The 17,444-nt window shown below is 42.8% G+C and overlaps 1 protein-coding gene across 2 annotated transcripts in view; it reads right to left on the bottom strand.

Annotated features, from left to right (window-relative positions):
- GRIP2 (glutamate receptor interacting protein 2) overlaps positions 1 to 17,444 on the bottom strand; it is a 248,392-nt gene that overhangs the window by 125,555 nt on the left and 105,393 nt on the right. Inside the window, exon 1 of one of the 2 annotated variants that reach the window (XM_071439563.1) lies at positions 11,253 to 11,403. The exons of the other annotated variant lie outside the window; for it this stretch is intronic. Within the exon in view, the coding sequence (XP_071295664.1) occupies positions 11,253 to 11,403 (151 nt within the window). Of the gene's footprint in view, positions 1 to 11,252; positions 11,404 to 17,444 lie in introns of those variants that run through there. 2 annotated transcript variants of the gene reach the window in all.

Here is a 17,444-nt window from a genome sequence, read left to right as displayed (position 1 = left end):
AACACCAAATTCCAAATTCAGGAATTCCCATTACAGACCCACAAAACTCAATAAACCCTCAGTACTTTTGAGGTCAATCTTGATGAAAGAACACAATAGATTTTCTTCTTGTCCCCATCTTGTTTTCTTTAAAATTATATAGAGTTGAAAGCACTGATAAGTGTGTACGTGTGTATTAACTACAGATAAATTTAGATGTAAATTATGTATTTAAAGCCTTGTACAGAAGATGAAAAGCCTGACCACTTGGGGGCTGATTATACCCCAAATGTTTAATTTCTGAGACAGCCTGAGAGCTGACTCTCAGCTCCCCATGCACAGTTGCATGTTCTGTTCAGGCTGCTTTTTCTTCTCTCCCCTCTACTGAGAACAGGCATCTCCAATTAATTTCACCGGAGCTGGAGCAGAGGGTCTTACACTCTTTTTCCAATCAAAATACCATTTTGCACCACAGCTTCCTTGCTTTCATGATGCTGAAATACCAGTCTACAAATAAGACTAGAGGAACCATGCCATTTCATTCTCTCTCCAGGTTCATCACTAGAATTTAAGCATATTCTGATTTAAACCTGAATATTAAGATCCAATTTACCCTCCTCCAAGAGTCTCAGAGTACTTCTTTAGCCAAGGGGAATTGCCTGAATGTCCCAAGACTATTGGTTTTACCTTAGAGGAAATTCCAGTTGAAAACAAAACACAGCGGTTTCTCTTCGATACTGAAACAAATGTGCTTTCTGCTCTCCCATATATAAATCTAATCCTCATTTCAGCTCAGGAAAAGACTGTGGGGACACTGGTCATCAAGAGTGCGTAATAGAAGTAGTGAGAAATGCAGCAATTAAACTAAGAGGATAAAAAAGCATTTGTATAATGGGAAATCTATTACCATTTGTCATGTCTAGTATTTGAGGTGGATCTGCCAAGCCATAGAATCCATTGCAAATAATGCAAGAGGATAATGAAAATATAGACAAAGTTTCAGAAAAAATAAAGCAAAACACAGTGTGATTAATGAATATACAGTATTCAGAATATATATATGTCCTGCTACGTTTATCTGGCTGACAATGAATACGCTTTTTCCATAACAGCAACTGGTGGAGAAGTGGCAAGGAAAAGAAACAGCCTTCTATTCCAGTAAACATTTAAAAATATGTATCAGAACAAAATTAAAGGAGCAGAAACTATTCCAAGTAGAGCTCACATTAAATTAGTTCATTTTTCCCCTCAAGTTGCCATATAGTTTGTTTTCTTCCTTGGGAATAATAAAGCAAAATCCTGTGTGTCTAATACATATCCTGAAAATTACACACTGTACTAAAATGCATTTTAGAAGGCAGTATTTCCTTACTAACAGGTGCAGTTATGGCTGAATGTATTAATGTTACAAATACTGATAATACTGCCTTTGTGAATTTGTTCTGATTATTTCCATCTTCTCTTCACTAGTTTAAAGGATGTTCCCACATTACTTTTTATGTGCTTCAATGACTATCAGTACAGTCAGTGGGCAGACACATAAAACAGGCTCTGGGGAGAAAAATGCAGATTTATAAGGAAAGGCAGCCTTTTCTTCTTTTCTTTCTGTATTTGCACATTGTCTGCAAAAAATAAAACCAGGTATTTCCACATTCTGGACTAACAGTGTTTTTATCATCTATATAGATCAGACTACATTAAAGTGGCCAACCGGTGTACAGCTTCCATTCAGAAAGAAAGCAAAATAAACAAAATTCACCACAGATAGTTTTTCCTCTGTAAAGAGTGTATGAGTATATATGGGCATATAGATTATGTGAGATTACTGTCCTGCAAAAATATGTCAAACAGATGGGCCAACAACAATCTGAAGGTATCTCTCAAAAACATTCATTCCATAGTGAATATTATTATAATCTATTGCAATTAACAGACAACAGATCCTCCCCCCAAGAGCCTGAGAGCTCTTTGAGAGCCACAGAAGAAAATAACATTGACCAACTGTGGCATTAAAGCATTTGGAGACAAAAAGTCTGCCTTAGATAAGCAAGCAGGATCAATGCTGAAAGAACAAATCCAATACAGTAAGCCTTGAAACAAAGGCAGGATGAGCTGATCTATAAAATCCAGGTATCCCACAGACTCATTGGCTGCTCTCTGTTGGCAGTGAAGCCCCCCCTTCCTGGCATATGAATTCCCACAGAAACACCCATATCTGCTGTGGAAAGCAGAGCAGCACCAGAGTAGCCAGAAGGGGCTCTCCTTTCCCCCAGGCTCCAAGTTTATTTTCTCTTGGAGTGTGTTAAATCAAATATGCTGCAAAGAAATGCTGTTAGTTCAGGCTGGGGGGTCAAACTGGCAGCTCAACAAAGCCAAACTGAAGTGGTTTCTCCTCATACATTGACGTTGTCAATAACAGACGTTTGGAAGAAGATGTTCTACCCACATGGACACCTGTGCTGCTTTAACTGATTACCCTTAATAAACGATCCTGTGACAGTGTGAACAGTGAATAATTTCATTGGAACCACGCTCATTAGTAGACAATTCCCAAAAGGAAATGGTCTAAATTATGCTTTACAAGTACCCTGCCTGATCCTAATTAGCGTGGCTACAGCTTTCCCTGTGCAATGCCACAGCCTCCAACAGAGTAAAACGTGGGTTGGAATGTGTCATGTGGCTCTATAACGTTTAATTACCCTGACAATAACTTATGCAGGTGACAGTCTGCCACAAACTGTGTTCAGCAAAAAGGCAAACATGCTTCAGTCATTAACCCTCACCCTTGATACTTGAAAAGTTCTTATTTTCTGCATCCAGGGGCACCTTTTCTGACACACACTCTTAACATCCTGTGCAATTTCTTACAAACTCATCAAAAGAATACTTCATAAGAAATGCCATGTTTAGTTTACAGCTACATGCAATTATTTCTCCTGAATTAGAACTTCTCCCAGGCCCTCAACCCTCTGTAGCACCAGCTGCAAGAAACCAGCAGAGGCTCTTTGGAGAAATTCCTAGTTCTCACCATTGCATTTGCTGAGACCAGGAATGCAGCCATGTGTAACCACCATATGTGCTGACAATGTCTTCCCATTTTTCTCCTCCATAAGTCACACCCCATAAGAGCAGGAAGGCTGAACACATTTGATTTTTTGGGCACTTTTCTGCAATTCAAATGGGTGAATGGCATTTGAATTGTGTCCCAGAGCTAAGAAGATGACTACTTTAAGCATTCACCTCTATGTTCCTTTCTTGAGATTCCAGCTTCAGGCATATCAGTATTACTTGTAGACATCTCTTCCTACAATGACTATTTTATCAGCTGATATTTGGAAATGGGGCTAGCAGAGCTGTATTATCTCAAAGAGTAGTGACCAAAGTGGTACTGCCTTTTGCCCACAGTAAGAGGAGTGGTCCTGCAGGTGAAACACGATTGCCAGGATTCAGCCTAAGACCACAGATCATTTTGCTCAGAAATGCTGGAGCTATCCTTTAATAATTAAATGACACAGTATGTTTGCTCAGCCTGTGAATCCATGGACAAGACATCAGTCTTTCCAAGGAGGCAGCTGAGTCTCCTGAAGCAAGAAATTAAAATAGTCTTATCTGCATGTGCTGTGCTGCTGCTCGCTCCGACTGCCAATTGACTTGGGAGAATGAAAGGCTCCTGCAAACACTGGCTGCAGATGCCTGCCTAGACAGGGGTCATGCTCTGCCTTCATGGACCTACTCCCAACAGTCTTCTCACTCTATTTTACATTGTTGCTGTGCTAATGAAGCAATTAGCCAGGAACAGCCCAGACGAGTTAGAAAGCTGAAAGCCAAAAGGCATCTCCCTGTTAAGCAGGTTCTTGTGCCCTAGTTTAAGTGCCAGCTGCAGTCCTCTGCTGTGAACACAGTTAAAGATAACACACAAATCTGTCACTTACAGAGCACCAGCAGCCCCAGAAAGGATGGTAGGAATTAGCTTTGAAATTAACACAGCCTCATTTTAGACATTTTATATAGGGAAAATGTGAATAACTGAGCAGAATCAGTAGGATGCTCATGCTAGGATGTACCTTTTAAAATAGCGTGTTTGTGCTGGTATACTTGCTGTTATGAATATTTAGCACCCAGTAAAAAAACTACTTTGTTTTTTAAGCAAAATATTGGAAGCTTCAAGTTAAACAATTATTAATCAATAGCAGAATGTTTAAGAGGTCTTAAGGACTCATGAAATTGAATTTTATTATTCTCGTTAAGCACAGTGCACCAATACTATATTTGCTTACAGAAACCTCATCTGAAGGTTCATGTCACCTACAGTGTACAGATATTCCCATATCACACTGAGTAGGGTTTAAGTAGAAGAGGTAAAGAATGGGCCAAGAGAAGTACAATTATCTCTATTTTAAACTAATATATACAGATGCCTTTTTCAAAATAATACCAATGAAGGTATTTTAGTCACAATAACAAATTAATGAAGGCAACAGCACATTATCTGTATTCTGGTTTCCTTAAATCAAAACCAGATGTCTGCCTACCAGTAAACCAACCAGGTTTGCCTTGGTCTTGTCCAAGTTGCCAGGGATACATGGCTGAATGATTTGGCCTGTGTTTTCACAGGACATCAAGCTGAATTATCCTTGTCCACCATCAAATCTCATTACCAAATCCACTGCCACACATAACTGGCATTATTATTTCATCTGCAAAACAGCTGTATCCATTTACTCTGGCAGAAAATTTGCCCATCAGTGTCCTAGCCACTAGACTGGAAGCCAGCAGCAGGGTAGGTAACTGAGCCCAGCCCTGAGTAAATCCATATATCCATCTGAAAAATCATCATTAATTTTTCCTCATTTAAGCATTTTTCTGTTCACACCAGGCTTGAATTTCTTACCCAATTTGATAGTAGGTGTAGATTTACCAGCCCCTGTGGTTATCAGACCCAGAGCTGCACCATCACAGAGATGACCCAATGCTCACTTTTCCAAGAACTGACTGCACTGTTAATTAACCAGAGATTTGTTTGGGAAGTGTCTAAATTGTTACAATTATCACCATGGTGGCATAATTAATAATGGATTGAATCTGGCCAACAGCTGATATTTTGAAATGCACTTACCAGCAATTTCATACTTCCTACTAAGTGAGATATTTATTTTTGTCATCCAAGGGAGACTTTAGGAACTCCATCTCCCACATCTACTGTCTTCAGACTTAATAAATTAACCCCATTTCTGAAGTATTTTCCTACTCCAATAGCCTACATTTCCCTCATCCCGGAATTGCCAAATTGATTTCACTAATCAGCAATGCCAAACTCAGCCCTTCACAAAGGCTGTGATTCAGTCTATGCCTTATGTTGATGTCTAAAAGCAATGTCAAACCTGCATTTTATAGTCAGGGAGACTGAAACTCCCACTCTTTATTTGCATTTCCTTATTAATGGGTTGGTCCCATCATCAGGTGAATGAGTGAAAACACTTTGCTCCAAAGTCAGTGTTGATGCATGCTACAGGTGGGATTTCAGATGAATCAGAGGAAAGATGGTGTCTGGATTTTTCTAAAACTCTTTTGCTGCCTGGCTTTGCCTATTTATTTTTGTTTTTCAACTGCAGAAAACCTGCCAAAGCAAGTGCTGCAGAGTATTTTGAGAAGCTAATTCAGTATGTGTCTCTGCTTCCCTAGAAATCCCAGCTGTTGGCCTCCAGGTTCACCTGTGCTTGTCTCAGCCACAGACAAATTCAAGATCTGGCTGCAAAAAGGACTGAACTACACAGCTTCTGCAACTACTTTATAAGCAAGCAAGGTGTGGATGCCACCTCTAATCATTTCAGCATTCATATACTTGTTCTTGAAGAAGAAAAAGGTCTGTCTCATCAAACATTTTCACTCATTTCCTCAGTGTTTATTACAGTTGATCTCAAGATGGAAGGACTGGATTGAATCTGATCATCCAGTCCTGGGAAAGCTGAAACCTGCAGCTCTTATTTACCCCCTCTGTAGCTCTTGCCATTATATGAAATGTGAGAAAGAAGCACAGAGAAATTCAAAGAACACTTAACAGTAAGAAAGTATATTTATCAGAATAAGATTAAAGAGATTTAAGGAACGCATATACTTCTCTTTTTCTTTTTGCAAATATTAGCCTTCAGCAAAGACGTAAAAACATTTGTCTTCATTCTAAAGAGAATATTATCAACTAATTAATTTCTAGCACCAAACAGTCCGAATGTAGAAGGGTTTAATTGCTGAAAATGTTGAAACAGAATATTTTCTCAGCAAAATTTATGTTTGGCTACAATGGACTGAATCTGTTTGATCAAAAGCTTTCTCTGTACAATTGTCTTTGCTGGAAGTTAAGAGAGACTATTTGTGAGCTTTTAGTCACTTCTGAATCTCCAGTGAATGCCAGCAATTCCCTTTCCATGGGCACTGCAGTGGGGTGCCCAGGAGGAGCCATAAATAATGCAGCTCCACAAGGCTCTTAGCAGAGAGGGAGATCAGGGCTGCTGGGGCTTTAAAAGGGCACCTGACTCCAGTCAGGAAGCACAGCTTTCTCCTTCTGCTGGTCCCCACAAGGGAAATCACTTTGAACGGTTAAAAAAGGGCAACTCTTTCTTGCTCAACAGACCAGTTTATATCTTTTGATATGAGCAGAGCCGCTAATAACTGCTTCATTTACAGTTCACTCACCACTGCAGGGCACTGGAGGAGGGAGGATTATTAGGGTCTTCAGCCTGTGGCTTCCTTGGGATCCTTTGCCTTTATCTACAAACATCCCAGCCTCGATGCTATTAACCCTGACTTCTTCAGAGCCAAACATTAATTCCCATTCCAGGTTTTCTCCATTCTACCAGCAACAATGCTGCCCTCATTAGCAGGGCACTTGGTGCCAGCTCTCAGTGCTGTGCCAGGGCCTCCAGAGGTTTAACCTCAGCTGCTTGACTGCTGCTTCCAGTGCTCCAGAACCATCCCCAGACCACAATCTTGACCAAATAGTGCAGCACACATAGACCCAGCCTTGTGCCAATGCTCTGGCAAAAGGATCCCTTTCCCTTTCCTGTTTCTCTACCTTCCCTGGTGTAGAGTCTTGTCCGAATCACTTCTCCTCTTGCAATCCTATATAAAAATTTATTTAGAGGTTCCTCACACTATTTAAGTTACCACTGCTTTTACCAAATATTCTCACATCTAGGGGCATAGAGAGCTCTATGAACAGCCACATTAGAAGAACTGAGGCATAGGAATACACAAATCTCTTTTCCCAGCATTTGAATTTATGGCTGGAAACTAAACTATCAGCTTTGCAATGATTTACTGCTGTACAATAAGACCCACCAGATATAAACAGAGAAGACAGCCCTGCAGGACAATAAATTGCCACAAACCAAGCTGTCATCACAAAATTCATAAAAGCCTTGTGAAAACCACCCTGCTGATGGGACACAGGATTTTATGGTACAGGCCTCTTCCCAAAGTAGGAGATACCCATTCCTGGACTCCACCACTACCTGCAGCTCTTCCCATCTCCTCCCCTGCTGAGGGTCTGGGATACCCTTCTCATGAGTTTTGCCCCTTGATTTCCCAAAGCACACAAACCCTTTGGACAGCCTGGCCATGCACTTTTGGACTCTCCTGTTGGTGCAGCCCCCCTCTGAAGGGGAATCACTCTGCAATGCACCTCTCTGAAGATGCTTGTCTTCACCCCAGTGATCAGGCAGGACAAGACCAGCTCTGAGAGCTGCCCATCAAAGATCACTGCAATTTCTGATCTCCTTTCCCTGCCACGGCTGCCCCTCTGTGGGTCTTCATGTCCCTCCAAGCCCCAGTACTTGTGAACTTCAAAGCCACAAGAAATACACCAGCAATTCTGGCAAGCTTGGCCAGTGACTTTACAAGGATGGCTTGGTTTTAATCATGTCCCTAGGGGATTTCTTGTGGGAGGATGAAGCAACTAGGTCTGGCATCACTTAGGAATGAAAGGGTAGGAGTATAACAGAAATGATGTGAAAGGCTGAGCAACATCCCTCTGAATTAATTTATATAACCCAGCAGTTCAGCAGCTCTGTATTTTTAAGGTAGCTAATACTGAGTGAAAAATCAGAAAAATAAATGTATCTTAGCTTTCAGAAGGACCAGAGAGGAAAAAAATATTGGTTCCCCTTAACCTTACACATGATTGGGATGTAGGTTTATATTCAGAGCCTTAGAACAGTGCAAAAAGAGCTGTGATAGATGGCACACATGTTTAGGTCACTGACAATCACCCCTCCCTTACCAAATTTCTCTCTTGAGAATAACATGAGGCTTTCCCAAACAGCTCCTTTGCTGAATCTGTCTTTCTGCTTAGACACCACAAAGCCAGGCAACTCAGTGCTGCTTTGCAATGGGAAAGGGGGAACACAAAACAAAGAAATCCAGAGAGACTGTCCGCAGGGAAATCCAAGGAGCTACGAGAAGATAAAACAAGAGGCAAAGAAAAATCCTTATGAAAATGCATGAGACGTGAAAAACTGACAGGCCAATTAAATATGCCTAAATAGGATCAGAGATTATCCCAATGCCACTGTCATGTCCTATTGTTCTCCACCCTCCCTCTGCTCCCCCTCCTCAATCTCAGAGAAGCAGCTCTGGAGACTCCCAGTCCCTCCTGCTGGTCCCTCTGACCGGTGACAGCCACACACGTTACAGACCCATCACCCATCGCTCCCTGCCTGGTGCCTCTGCTTTTCCCAGTGCTCAGCCAGCTGCTGGCATTCCCACTCCTGTGCACTGCTCCTGCAGAAGGAACACAAATGCTGAGAGCCTGCAGGGAGTGGGAGTTGGCTGATGCTTCTGTAAACACCACTCTAATCCATTTCAGATATTAGACTCCCATATATGTGTTTTTAATAATAAAGGCAACATTTAGATGCTGCCAAGGTATCAGAGAGCCAATAGCAGACACAGAAGAGCCACCCCCACCAAATAAACAATGGGAAATGCTCGCTTATCTTTTCATACCACTAGGCCTCCAGGCTCCAGAAGAAATGATTGCATTCATTTACATTTTATTGTGGAGATATAACTGCCTGGAATAACTGCCAGCACAGAACCCAACTGCAGGAATGCAGTATTTTTCTCCCCATTTGCCTTAACTGATGCTTTTCTCTTTTTTTCTGTCAATCCATGTCTATCACTATTGCCTGGATGGCAGAAGTGCATTAACCCACTACCCATCTTGCATTTAGGAAAAAAAAAGCCATCAGTTGAGCTTTTTAAAAGCCTCAGGCTTACAAATTGTTGCAGAGTAGCAGAGACTGTGAAAGAGGGGACTCTTCACCTAAAGCATTTCCAGGCAATAAAGCCAAAAGGTTCTTAGACAGTCACACATTCATGTCCAAAAAGCCCTACAAGCCATATATAAGTCAGCCCACAAGTGAAATCTTAGCCTTCAGTTTTTCTTCCTTTACCATCAACAAAGAGGAACAGATTCTCCAGAGAATTCATCACGCGAGTTTGTGATGTTTTGGGTCAAGAAGCCCCAGTTCTTCTCCCTTCCCTGCTAAGCAGCCTGAATCCATGGCTTAGAGGGAGAAGCCCACAGTGTACACCCAGCTGAGATGGACTCAGGCTATCTAACTACTATTGCCCACACAGCTTGGCATTAACTACAGGTTCAAAAGGTCTATGCAATTCTTTTTATCAAAAGAGATACCAAATAAATAAAAACTAACCAAAGCATTCCATCTCTCAGGTCAACACCTTGGAGCTCACTAGATGAAATGGCAAGGAGGAATATAAAATTCAGCCATGATGGGATCACATTCCCAGCATGAGAAACTCAGGGCTGGGGGTGAACCTTCTCAGTGACAACTTCCTATTACAAAGATTAAGTAAAATACACACAGGGTCATCAATAGAAACAGACTGTCAAACTGTCAAAACTGGTTAATGTTTTCTGCTGCCTCCTCACATTCTGATACCTGAATACGTTCAGGTTTTCATTTCCTTTCTTATCTGTTGAGCCATTTCTTACTAGAGATAAGGTAAGAAACATAACAAAATTTAAGCAAAATTATTTGACTATATTTACTGGAAAAAATGGTGGCAGAAACAATCAGACTCTTGAACAACCTAAGGAGGTAAGAGGAGTGAAAGTCTGGACAATTGGAAGCTGAAGCCAAGAGCAGGACAGTCAGCAGTGTTGCTCACCATGACACTTTCTCATGTCTCAAGCTCAGACAGCAGTGCCCACCCCTGCCCCAGTCTGTGTAACCCTGAGCAAGGTCAGTAAACTCTCTGTGCCCCAGGTCTCCAGCAGTAAATGAAGCCACCCAAGGTCCTGCAAGAACAGGGCCATTGGGTGCTCCAGGACAGGGTCACAAAAGCAGCTCAACAGAATTAGGTGCATGAGAAAGAAAAAGAGCGAGTCTGTAATATGTACAAAAGGTACAACAATACTATTGCAGACAAACTACCAACTGTGACAGCAGCAAGAGCACTGACCTACATTGAACCTCAGTGTGGCTTCCTACTAAGTGTGGTTTCATAGGGCTTCATATCCCTTGGACACTGGCAATGCAAAGGGAAGGAAGCTGAGCCTGATGGTCAAGTGCACAGATCTACACATTTTCCTTCTCTTGGGTCACAGCCCCCAGCAGAAAGTTCAAACGTGCTGGGGATGTGCCAGTGAATGCCCTAAATGACCCTTTTTCACATTCTTGGCATCTTTTGTTTTGCTGTTTTATAGACAGACTAAACACAGAATCATTTGCAATGCTATTACAGCCACAGCATTGTTTGCTTGGAAGGCAATGGTGGATATAATGGACCTGGGTCCAGACAAACTTTGGTGGACAAAAACATCCCTCAGAAAAACAGCAACCTAAATTCATCCATTTCCCATTGCTTTTCAGTTGCACAAATATACAGAATAAACATTCTTCCTTAAATATCTCAACATGCAACCACATATATTAAACAAAATTCTGAATGAGCTACACATTCTCCCTGCGTTTCCAGGAGCACCATTCTTCCAGAAAGAACCTATTCCCTTCTCTCTCCCCTTAAAAAATGTGCAAAACGCCACCCACACAAGCAAGGGAAGGTTTATAAAAGGAAACCCTATAAAAGGAGTTTCAGTTCCCTGCCTTTACCACTTCTCCCACCAATATTTTTCACCAAGAGCAGAACAGCAGTGTCTGGCTGTAGGAAGCTCTCCTGTCATAAACAAGCAATGGATCTCAAACAGGCACATTGTCCCAAGGTGAGCAGGAATGTTCCTGTTTCCTTACCAGCAGTACAGAGGTGCAGGTGGCACAAACCACCTGGGTCACAGAGTTCCTGGCTCTCCCCTTCCTCCTCCACCCTCAGCTCTTCTCTCCACCTCTTTCTTCTCCTCGATGACTTCTTAAGGATCTTCAAAACCTTGTTCACTTTATTCATTTGGTTTCAAGGCTGCAGAGAGGGATGGGATCTCCCCAGCTCTGGTGTCTCAGCAACTCCAGCTCCCAAGGAAGGAGGGACAGCTAGAAGAAGCAGGTCACTGGGAAAGCGCTTGTGTGTATGTGTGTGTGTTTCAAAAGCTTCTTTCCACCCAAAGAGAGAGTTTTGGGTGGTGATGGGAGAGGGGGGAGGAGGGAGAGGGATTTCTTTTGCCTCTGTCCATCCTCAGCTCTTACAGACAACAAGAGCAGGCATTTCTCCTCCCCGATGATTTGGGAAAGCACATAACTCACAGGGGCAGCAGATCCTGTATAGGGTTTTCAATTTCTGTTTTTGACAATACATGCATTCTGGCAGATTTCAAATACTCCTCAGGCAAAAGAGCCAGCATCAGCTCAGAAAAAGCAGTGACTCTTAAAGAATTCTGGCTTCTTTTCAAAGACTAGAAATAGCTAACTCAGACAGCAAATAATATCTGCATCTATGAGAAATGCTAAATAACCTTGCAAGCTTGTAGGAAAAAAAATTGACTTTCCTGTGCTCACACAATTGCTCACCTTTCAGCACTTGCTTTCTCACCAGCATCTTTGGACAAAGACAAGTAATTTTTCCAGTTTCCTGCAGACACTGGGGCAATGCAAGGTGAAGTAGCTAGTCAAGACATTTTTAGCAGAACCAATGAATGCATCCCTGAAAATAGCTTCCTTTCCTGTTTCAAAAGCTTAGACTCTATAAAGTTTTCAAATAATTTAGAGTCTTTAAATGTTTCTACATGACCCTCTGGTATTTCTGTGAAGCCTTTAATGGGCAATAACATGCAGCCTATAGTGTCCACCGAGGGCCATAGCTGCTCTCAGACATCATCAAACCACTGAGAAGAAGGCAAGAGCCCTGTGTGGGAAACTCTGCCATGATCTCCTGTCCTCGACAAACTCCAAGGAGAGAGAGTTCAGAGTAGCTTTCATTACTCCCATCCTAGCACTGCAAACCAAGGCATGGATGAGCAATAAGAACAGCATTCCATTTGAAAGACTCATTTTGTTTGTAAATGACAGTTTTGAGAGTCAGGAGGCTGAGTGGAAAACAACCCTGTGTGCATGGGAATGACAGTCTGGGAGTCAGGTGGGTGACAGGATGAGTGAGGCCCTAAACAACCTAATAGAGCAGGTGGCATCCCTGCCCATGCCAGGGTGGGTCAGAACTAGACGATCTTTCAGGTCCCTTCCAACCCATACTATCCTATGATTCTGTGACAAACATACACCTTTACTGCTGGCTTCTCAGATTTAAACCAGACCACAAGACATGACCTAAGACAGATGTTTATTAACGCATTTATACCCAAAATAAAAAATAGCAGAAGTAGCTTATCAGTTTCCTATAGTCAGATCAATCCTCAGCCAACCTACAAAGTTATTTGGCTGAAGGAAGAGTTTACCTTGGAAAATTTTGGGAACCAAGGCAGTTCCTGGCCCAGAATTTCCCCTTTGTCTCTGCTCTGCAGAAAGAGTCATTACCATTCTATCTCCCACACTGATGCCAAAGAAATATCATGATTGCCTCCTGGCTATTTCAGGAAGGAATGATGATTTTTGGGCAGTGACTGCCAGCCTGGAAGAACCCTCCCCAACCAGGCCAGTGGGGTTAGTGGATTGGAACAGACCTTCTCCAAGCAACCATGTGCAGGGATTGGACATGGTTGTGCCTGGTAGCAGACTGAGAGCCTGTTAATATACCTAAAACTCCATTTAGAGTGATATAACTAAGTACAAATCCTGCAGTAGATAGTATTAATGGATGTACAAATTAAATTATGATGCACTTCATTTAAGGCATTATAAATAGAGCCATCACTCTCACCACTGAGCAAGATGCAGCCCACACCCTGCAAAGGCCAGCACGGGGCAGAGCATGGTCACCAACCACAGCCATTGCCAGCCTTGGGTAACCCTCCAGGGCCTGAACTCTCAGCACCCAGACATGGCCACAGCAGCAGTGCCACAGAGCAGACCCCAAGTGCAAGATCTGGCAGATGCTTCTCAGCTCATTAAAGCCCATATTTTAATGAGTCATGTCTCCAGAAAAGCGGCACTGTGCAAATTGCACCACCCCAGGAAATCGTGCTGCTCCCATGCATCACTCTGAGGCATAATTCTCCTCCTTCCACCTTTCTCTGGGGCAGGAGGTAATTTGCACTGCCTCCTCTCAGCACTTTACCACTGTCAGACTTGGCTCACTATGCAGGAGCAAAGGCAGCTCTTCTGCTGAGCAGGGATCTCCCTGCCTCCCTCCAGGGCTGCAGGGATGTTCCTGCTTTCCTTTCCTCCTGTCCACAGGCAGTATCCAAAGCAGAGCCTGCTCCTGGCAAGAGCTTGTCCCAGTTTGCACTGGTCTCCATCATTTGAGATCTGCCTGCTCTTCCCAGGCATTAAGGCTCCCACAAGCTTCCTGGGAGATGGGCCCAGCCTCACACAGTGGAGAAACCCTTTGCAGTGTTTTCCAGATTGGATGTCAAGCCAGCAGCAGAGTCCCAAAGGGAAGTGGGAAGCACTAGATAGGTAGCCAGGCTCAAGGGCAATGGGGTCCATATTTCCTGCTAACATGCAGGAAAACCCAACCTTGTCCACCCAGACAGCTGCAGACTTTAGCCCTAGTCCCCTTTGGTCAGGCTCCTTCTTTTAACAACCTTCAGCATATTGCTACCCCTCCCTAAATTTTCTTCCACCTCCATCTCGCTCCTACTCCAGACTCACTCCTTTTCCTTTGGAGAATGGCTGTAATCCTTCATGTACTCCTAATCAGTGAGATTTATGAGTACAATTCTGTTTTATTTTGATGGTTAATACTAGCACTAATGCTGCTGTCATGTCTCCATAATTAATAACGAGACTAATAATACAAAACCAATCTAAGATTCACTTCATTGGTCTTCAGTGTCATTAGTTAGAACTGACATAACCAATTCTAGTTGTCATCCATACTGAGTCACCACTACCACTTCTATAAAAACAAAACACATAGATTGGTACTGTAGCCCAGACTCTCAGTCCAGCAAGCAATGCTACAGAGGGTCATCTGAGGGCAAAATCCTTCTCATCTCATTAATATTTTACAGAGCTCCAGCAATACAGTGAGCAGCAGGAAAGCAAGACAGCATGGAGCAATGCAAAAGATTTTGCTGAGATGGGCTCTCGGGGACCAAAGATACAACCTGCATGTCCCCTGTGACTGCAGGGGGAATGCACTCAGCCCATTTTTCATTTTCCCACCTGCCAGTATAAAAAGCAACAAGCCACCATGAACCACCCAGGTCTTGTAGGCTACTTTTTCATTATTAAGTAATCACAAGATCTCTCTATTTTGTAAAGATTTCTGCTTTATGGCCTGGCTGTTAATCCTGTAGATTGCACTCACACCACTTTCAAAATTTATTCCACTGTCAGGGCAGCAAGCTGCTGTAGTCATTTGAAGGCCAAAATCGCTGCCTCAAAGCACTAAGGATTTAAGAGGTGAAAAAACCTTCAAAGCATCTCACTAACTACTGTGAGTACTGGGAACACTTCGGTTTCCATTCAGGTAATCACACACTCTTTTCATGTCCTACTCCCACTTAGTTTCACCTATTGCTTCTCACAAATTATCTGAAGCTGTTTGATTTGAGCCACGATTTCGGTAGAATTTAGGAAGGTTCAACAATAACAATAATATTGCTAAGCTAATGTAAACAATTTACTTGTCCCTCCTTTTCCAATCAGAGTCCTACAGTCAAAGTATAGCTGCTATTAAATGTCTTCCAAAGCAAATCACGCATGTTTCAGATCAGTCTCAATTTAGCAGTTTTATTTTTGTGTTAAATGATAGGGAACAGCATTAGCACAAGGGTCATTATGTGAGTCAGCAGCACACGGCAGCTGCCTCTTCCCAACATGACTGAGACCAGCCTCCTGCTGCCCTGGGCAATCCTCCTCTTATTCTGTTCCTGTCTAATCCCACCCTAAGTGCAGAGCCACCCTGTGCCCCGTGGAAGAGGGAAGAGCCTGCTCCCTAACCAGCAGCACTATTCAGCATTTCTCAGCACTGGGACAAGCCAAGTAACTTCAAACAGGATGAAAACCAATACTATTGCTTGGAATTTTTAAAAAGCATGCATATGGTGCATCTGCCACAAACACTAAAGGGAGAGAGGTTGCCAGCAGGAAGACCCCAAGGAACAAGGGATGCAAAAGCACAGCCCTATTTGCCTATGCCAAGCCACGCAAGTCACAGCTGTCAGAGCTGAGAGATTTAAGTAGACCCAGCCTGCTTTGGTAGGCAATCCTCAGGCAAAACTGAAGGCATTGCTCTCCAGAGCTGGTGCTTGGCACTGGTTCTCAAAGCCATCCCCACCTGCTGCAACATGGTTCCAGGAAATCACAGGAGCACAGGGGTCTGCTGCAGCACAGAGACACCACAGACACCCCACGTCCTTGTTCCACCCTTAGCAAACACCTCCAAACAAGGAGCTGCATCCTGCCTCAACTACAATTTCACAGGTGAGCCCTTACCTGATCCTTCCCTACCGCATTCTGCTTCACTTGCTGCATAACTCTGAGTTTCTGTGAGGCTGGAGACAGCCCAGCATGCTGCAGTTATTAATCACACCATGCAGCACTGCTGGTAGGCATTTTGTCAGGAAGTCTTCACCAGCTTTAACACCAACCAGTGGCACTGACCCCCTCTGCAAGTTTCTGCTGATGCCCTGCCATTTCATTCCCTTCCCTTCACTATTTTCCAGCTGTTTCAAAGACCACAAGAAGTTTTTGAGAAGACAACAGCTTAGTGTCTTGCAACTGCTGCATCTCAAGTGAATTATTTGGGCTTTTGGCTTTACTACAAAATAATAAACATGACAATAATCAAGGCAAAAGAGAAAGAGGATAGTGTTGGAGTTTTGCCACCTGTGTGCAGCGTCTTACCAGCTTAACTGCAGCTACAGAAATTAAAGTTGGGGATTTCAAAATCTTCAAAAAATGAGAGAGCACAGGCCTGGCAGAGCAATTAAGGATTTACCCAGCTACTTCCAACCACCCATACTAAGCTAATGCTTATTTCAAGGGAATGTGGTCTCAGAATTAAAACTGTCAAAGAAAAAAGGCTCAGATGGTTTTTTAAATCTTCCCAATTTTAAAAGCATCAGGTGCATATTTGGCTTTTTGTTTGTTTATTTTTTCTAGGGCCGGAAAACACTAGCTGTCCCAAAATACCTGTGAAAGAATAAAGAGCTGTAATTGCTGTAGAGACAACAAAACCCACACCAACCACATAAATTAATTTCAGTGTTTGACAGTGGCCATGGTATTTTCACTGTAACAACAACAATACTGGGAACAAGGAACAGACTGTGGCCATTAATCATGGGAAATTATTAAAAATGCCTGAGTAAAATATGAGTTTATCTGACTCACACATTTTCTTTTCCAGGTCCTTTTCTGCAATTGCCTTAATTTCTCTCACTTGTTTGATAGTAGTTCACAAGATATTCGAGCACCTCCAATGCCCTTCTGGTTTCCAAAGGTTGCTGTGTGATCATAATAGCACAGATTAAACAGTAAGCTGCACTAGGTAGGGTGAAAGCCACAAACCTGGAAAAGTGGGGTGGCAGATCTGGTGACATTTGGGGACTGATATGTAATCCCTGGCACTTGCAGACACCCAAACATTGGCTGCAGCCAAGCCCAGGAACATGTAGTAGACACTTTTCTACTGGAAGGGAAAGTGGAGAGACCAACATAGAACTGCTACAGCAAACTCTGTTTTGTGGAAGTTTGGATGCTGCGCAATTGGTTCCTTCAGCACTCCCATGTTACAGCTCCTCTGAAACTTTATTTTGGTTTAGCAAAGAAATCTGGAAAGGAAACCCTGAGACTCATAAGTAAAGGACTAGAAAGAAAAAACAGCACTGAGAGAGATAACTTAGAAAGAGCAAGAAGAGACCAGTTACACACATGGCTTTTAAGAGACAGGATGGCTGGAGAAACATTGGTGGAATGAAACTGGAAGCC

This window comes from Agelaius tricolor, unplaced genomic scaffold (assembly GCF_023055355.1).
Source record: "Agelaius tricolor isolate 1412-34295 unplaced genomic scaffold, bAgeTri1.0.p SCAF_14, whole genome shotgun sequence".
In the NCBI taxonomy this organism is placed as follows: Eukaryota; Metazoa; Chordata; class Aves; order Passeriformes; family Icteridae; genus Agelaius; species Agelaius tricolor.
The sequence above is the reverse complement of the archived record's forward strand: the minus strand, read 5'-3'. Positions and strand labels throughout refer to the sequence as shown.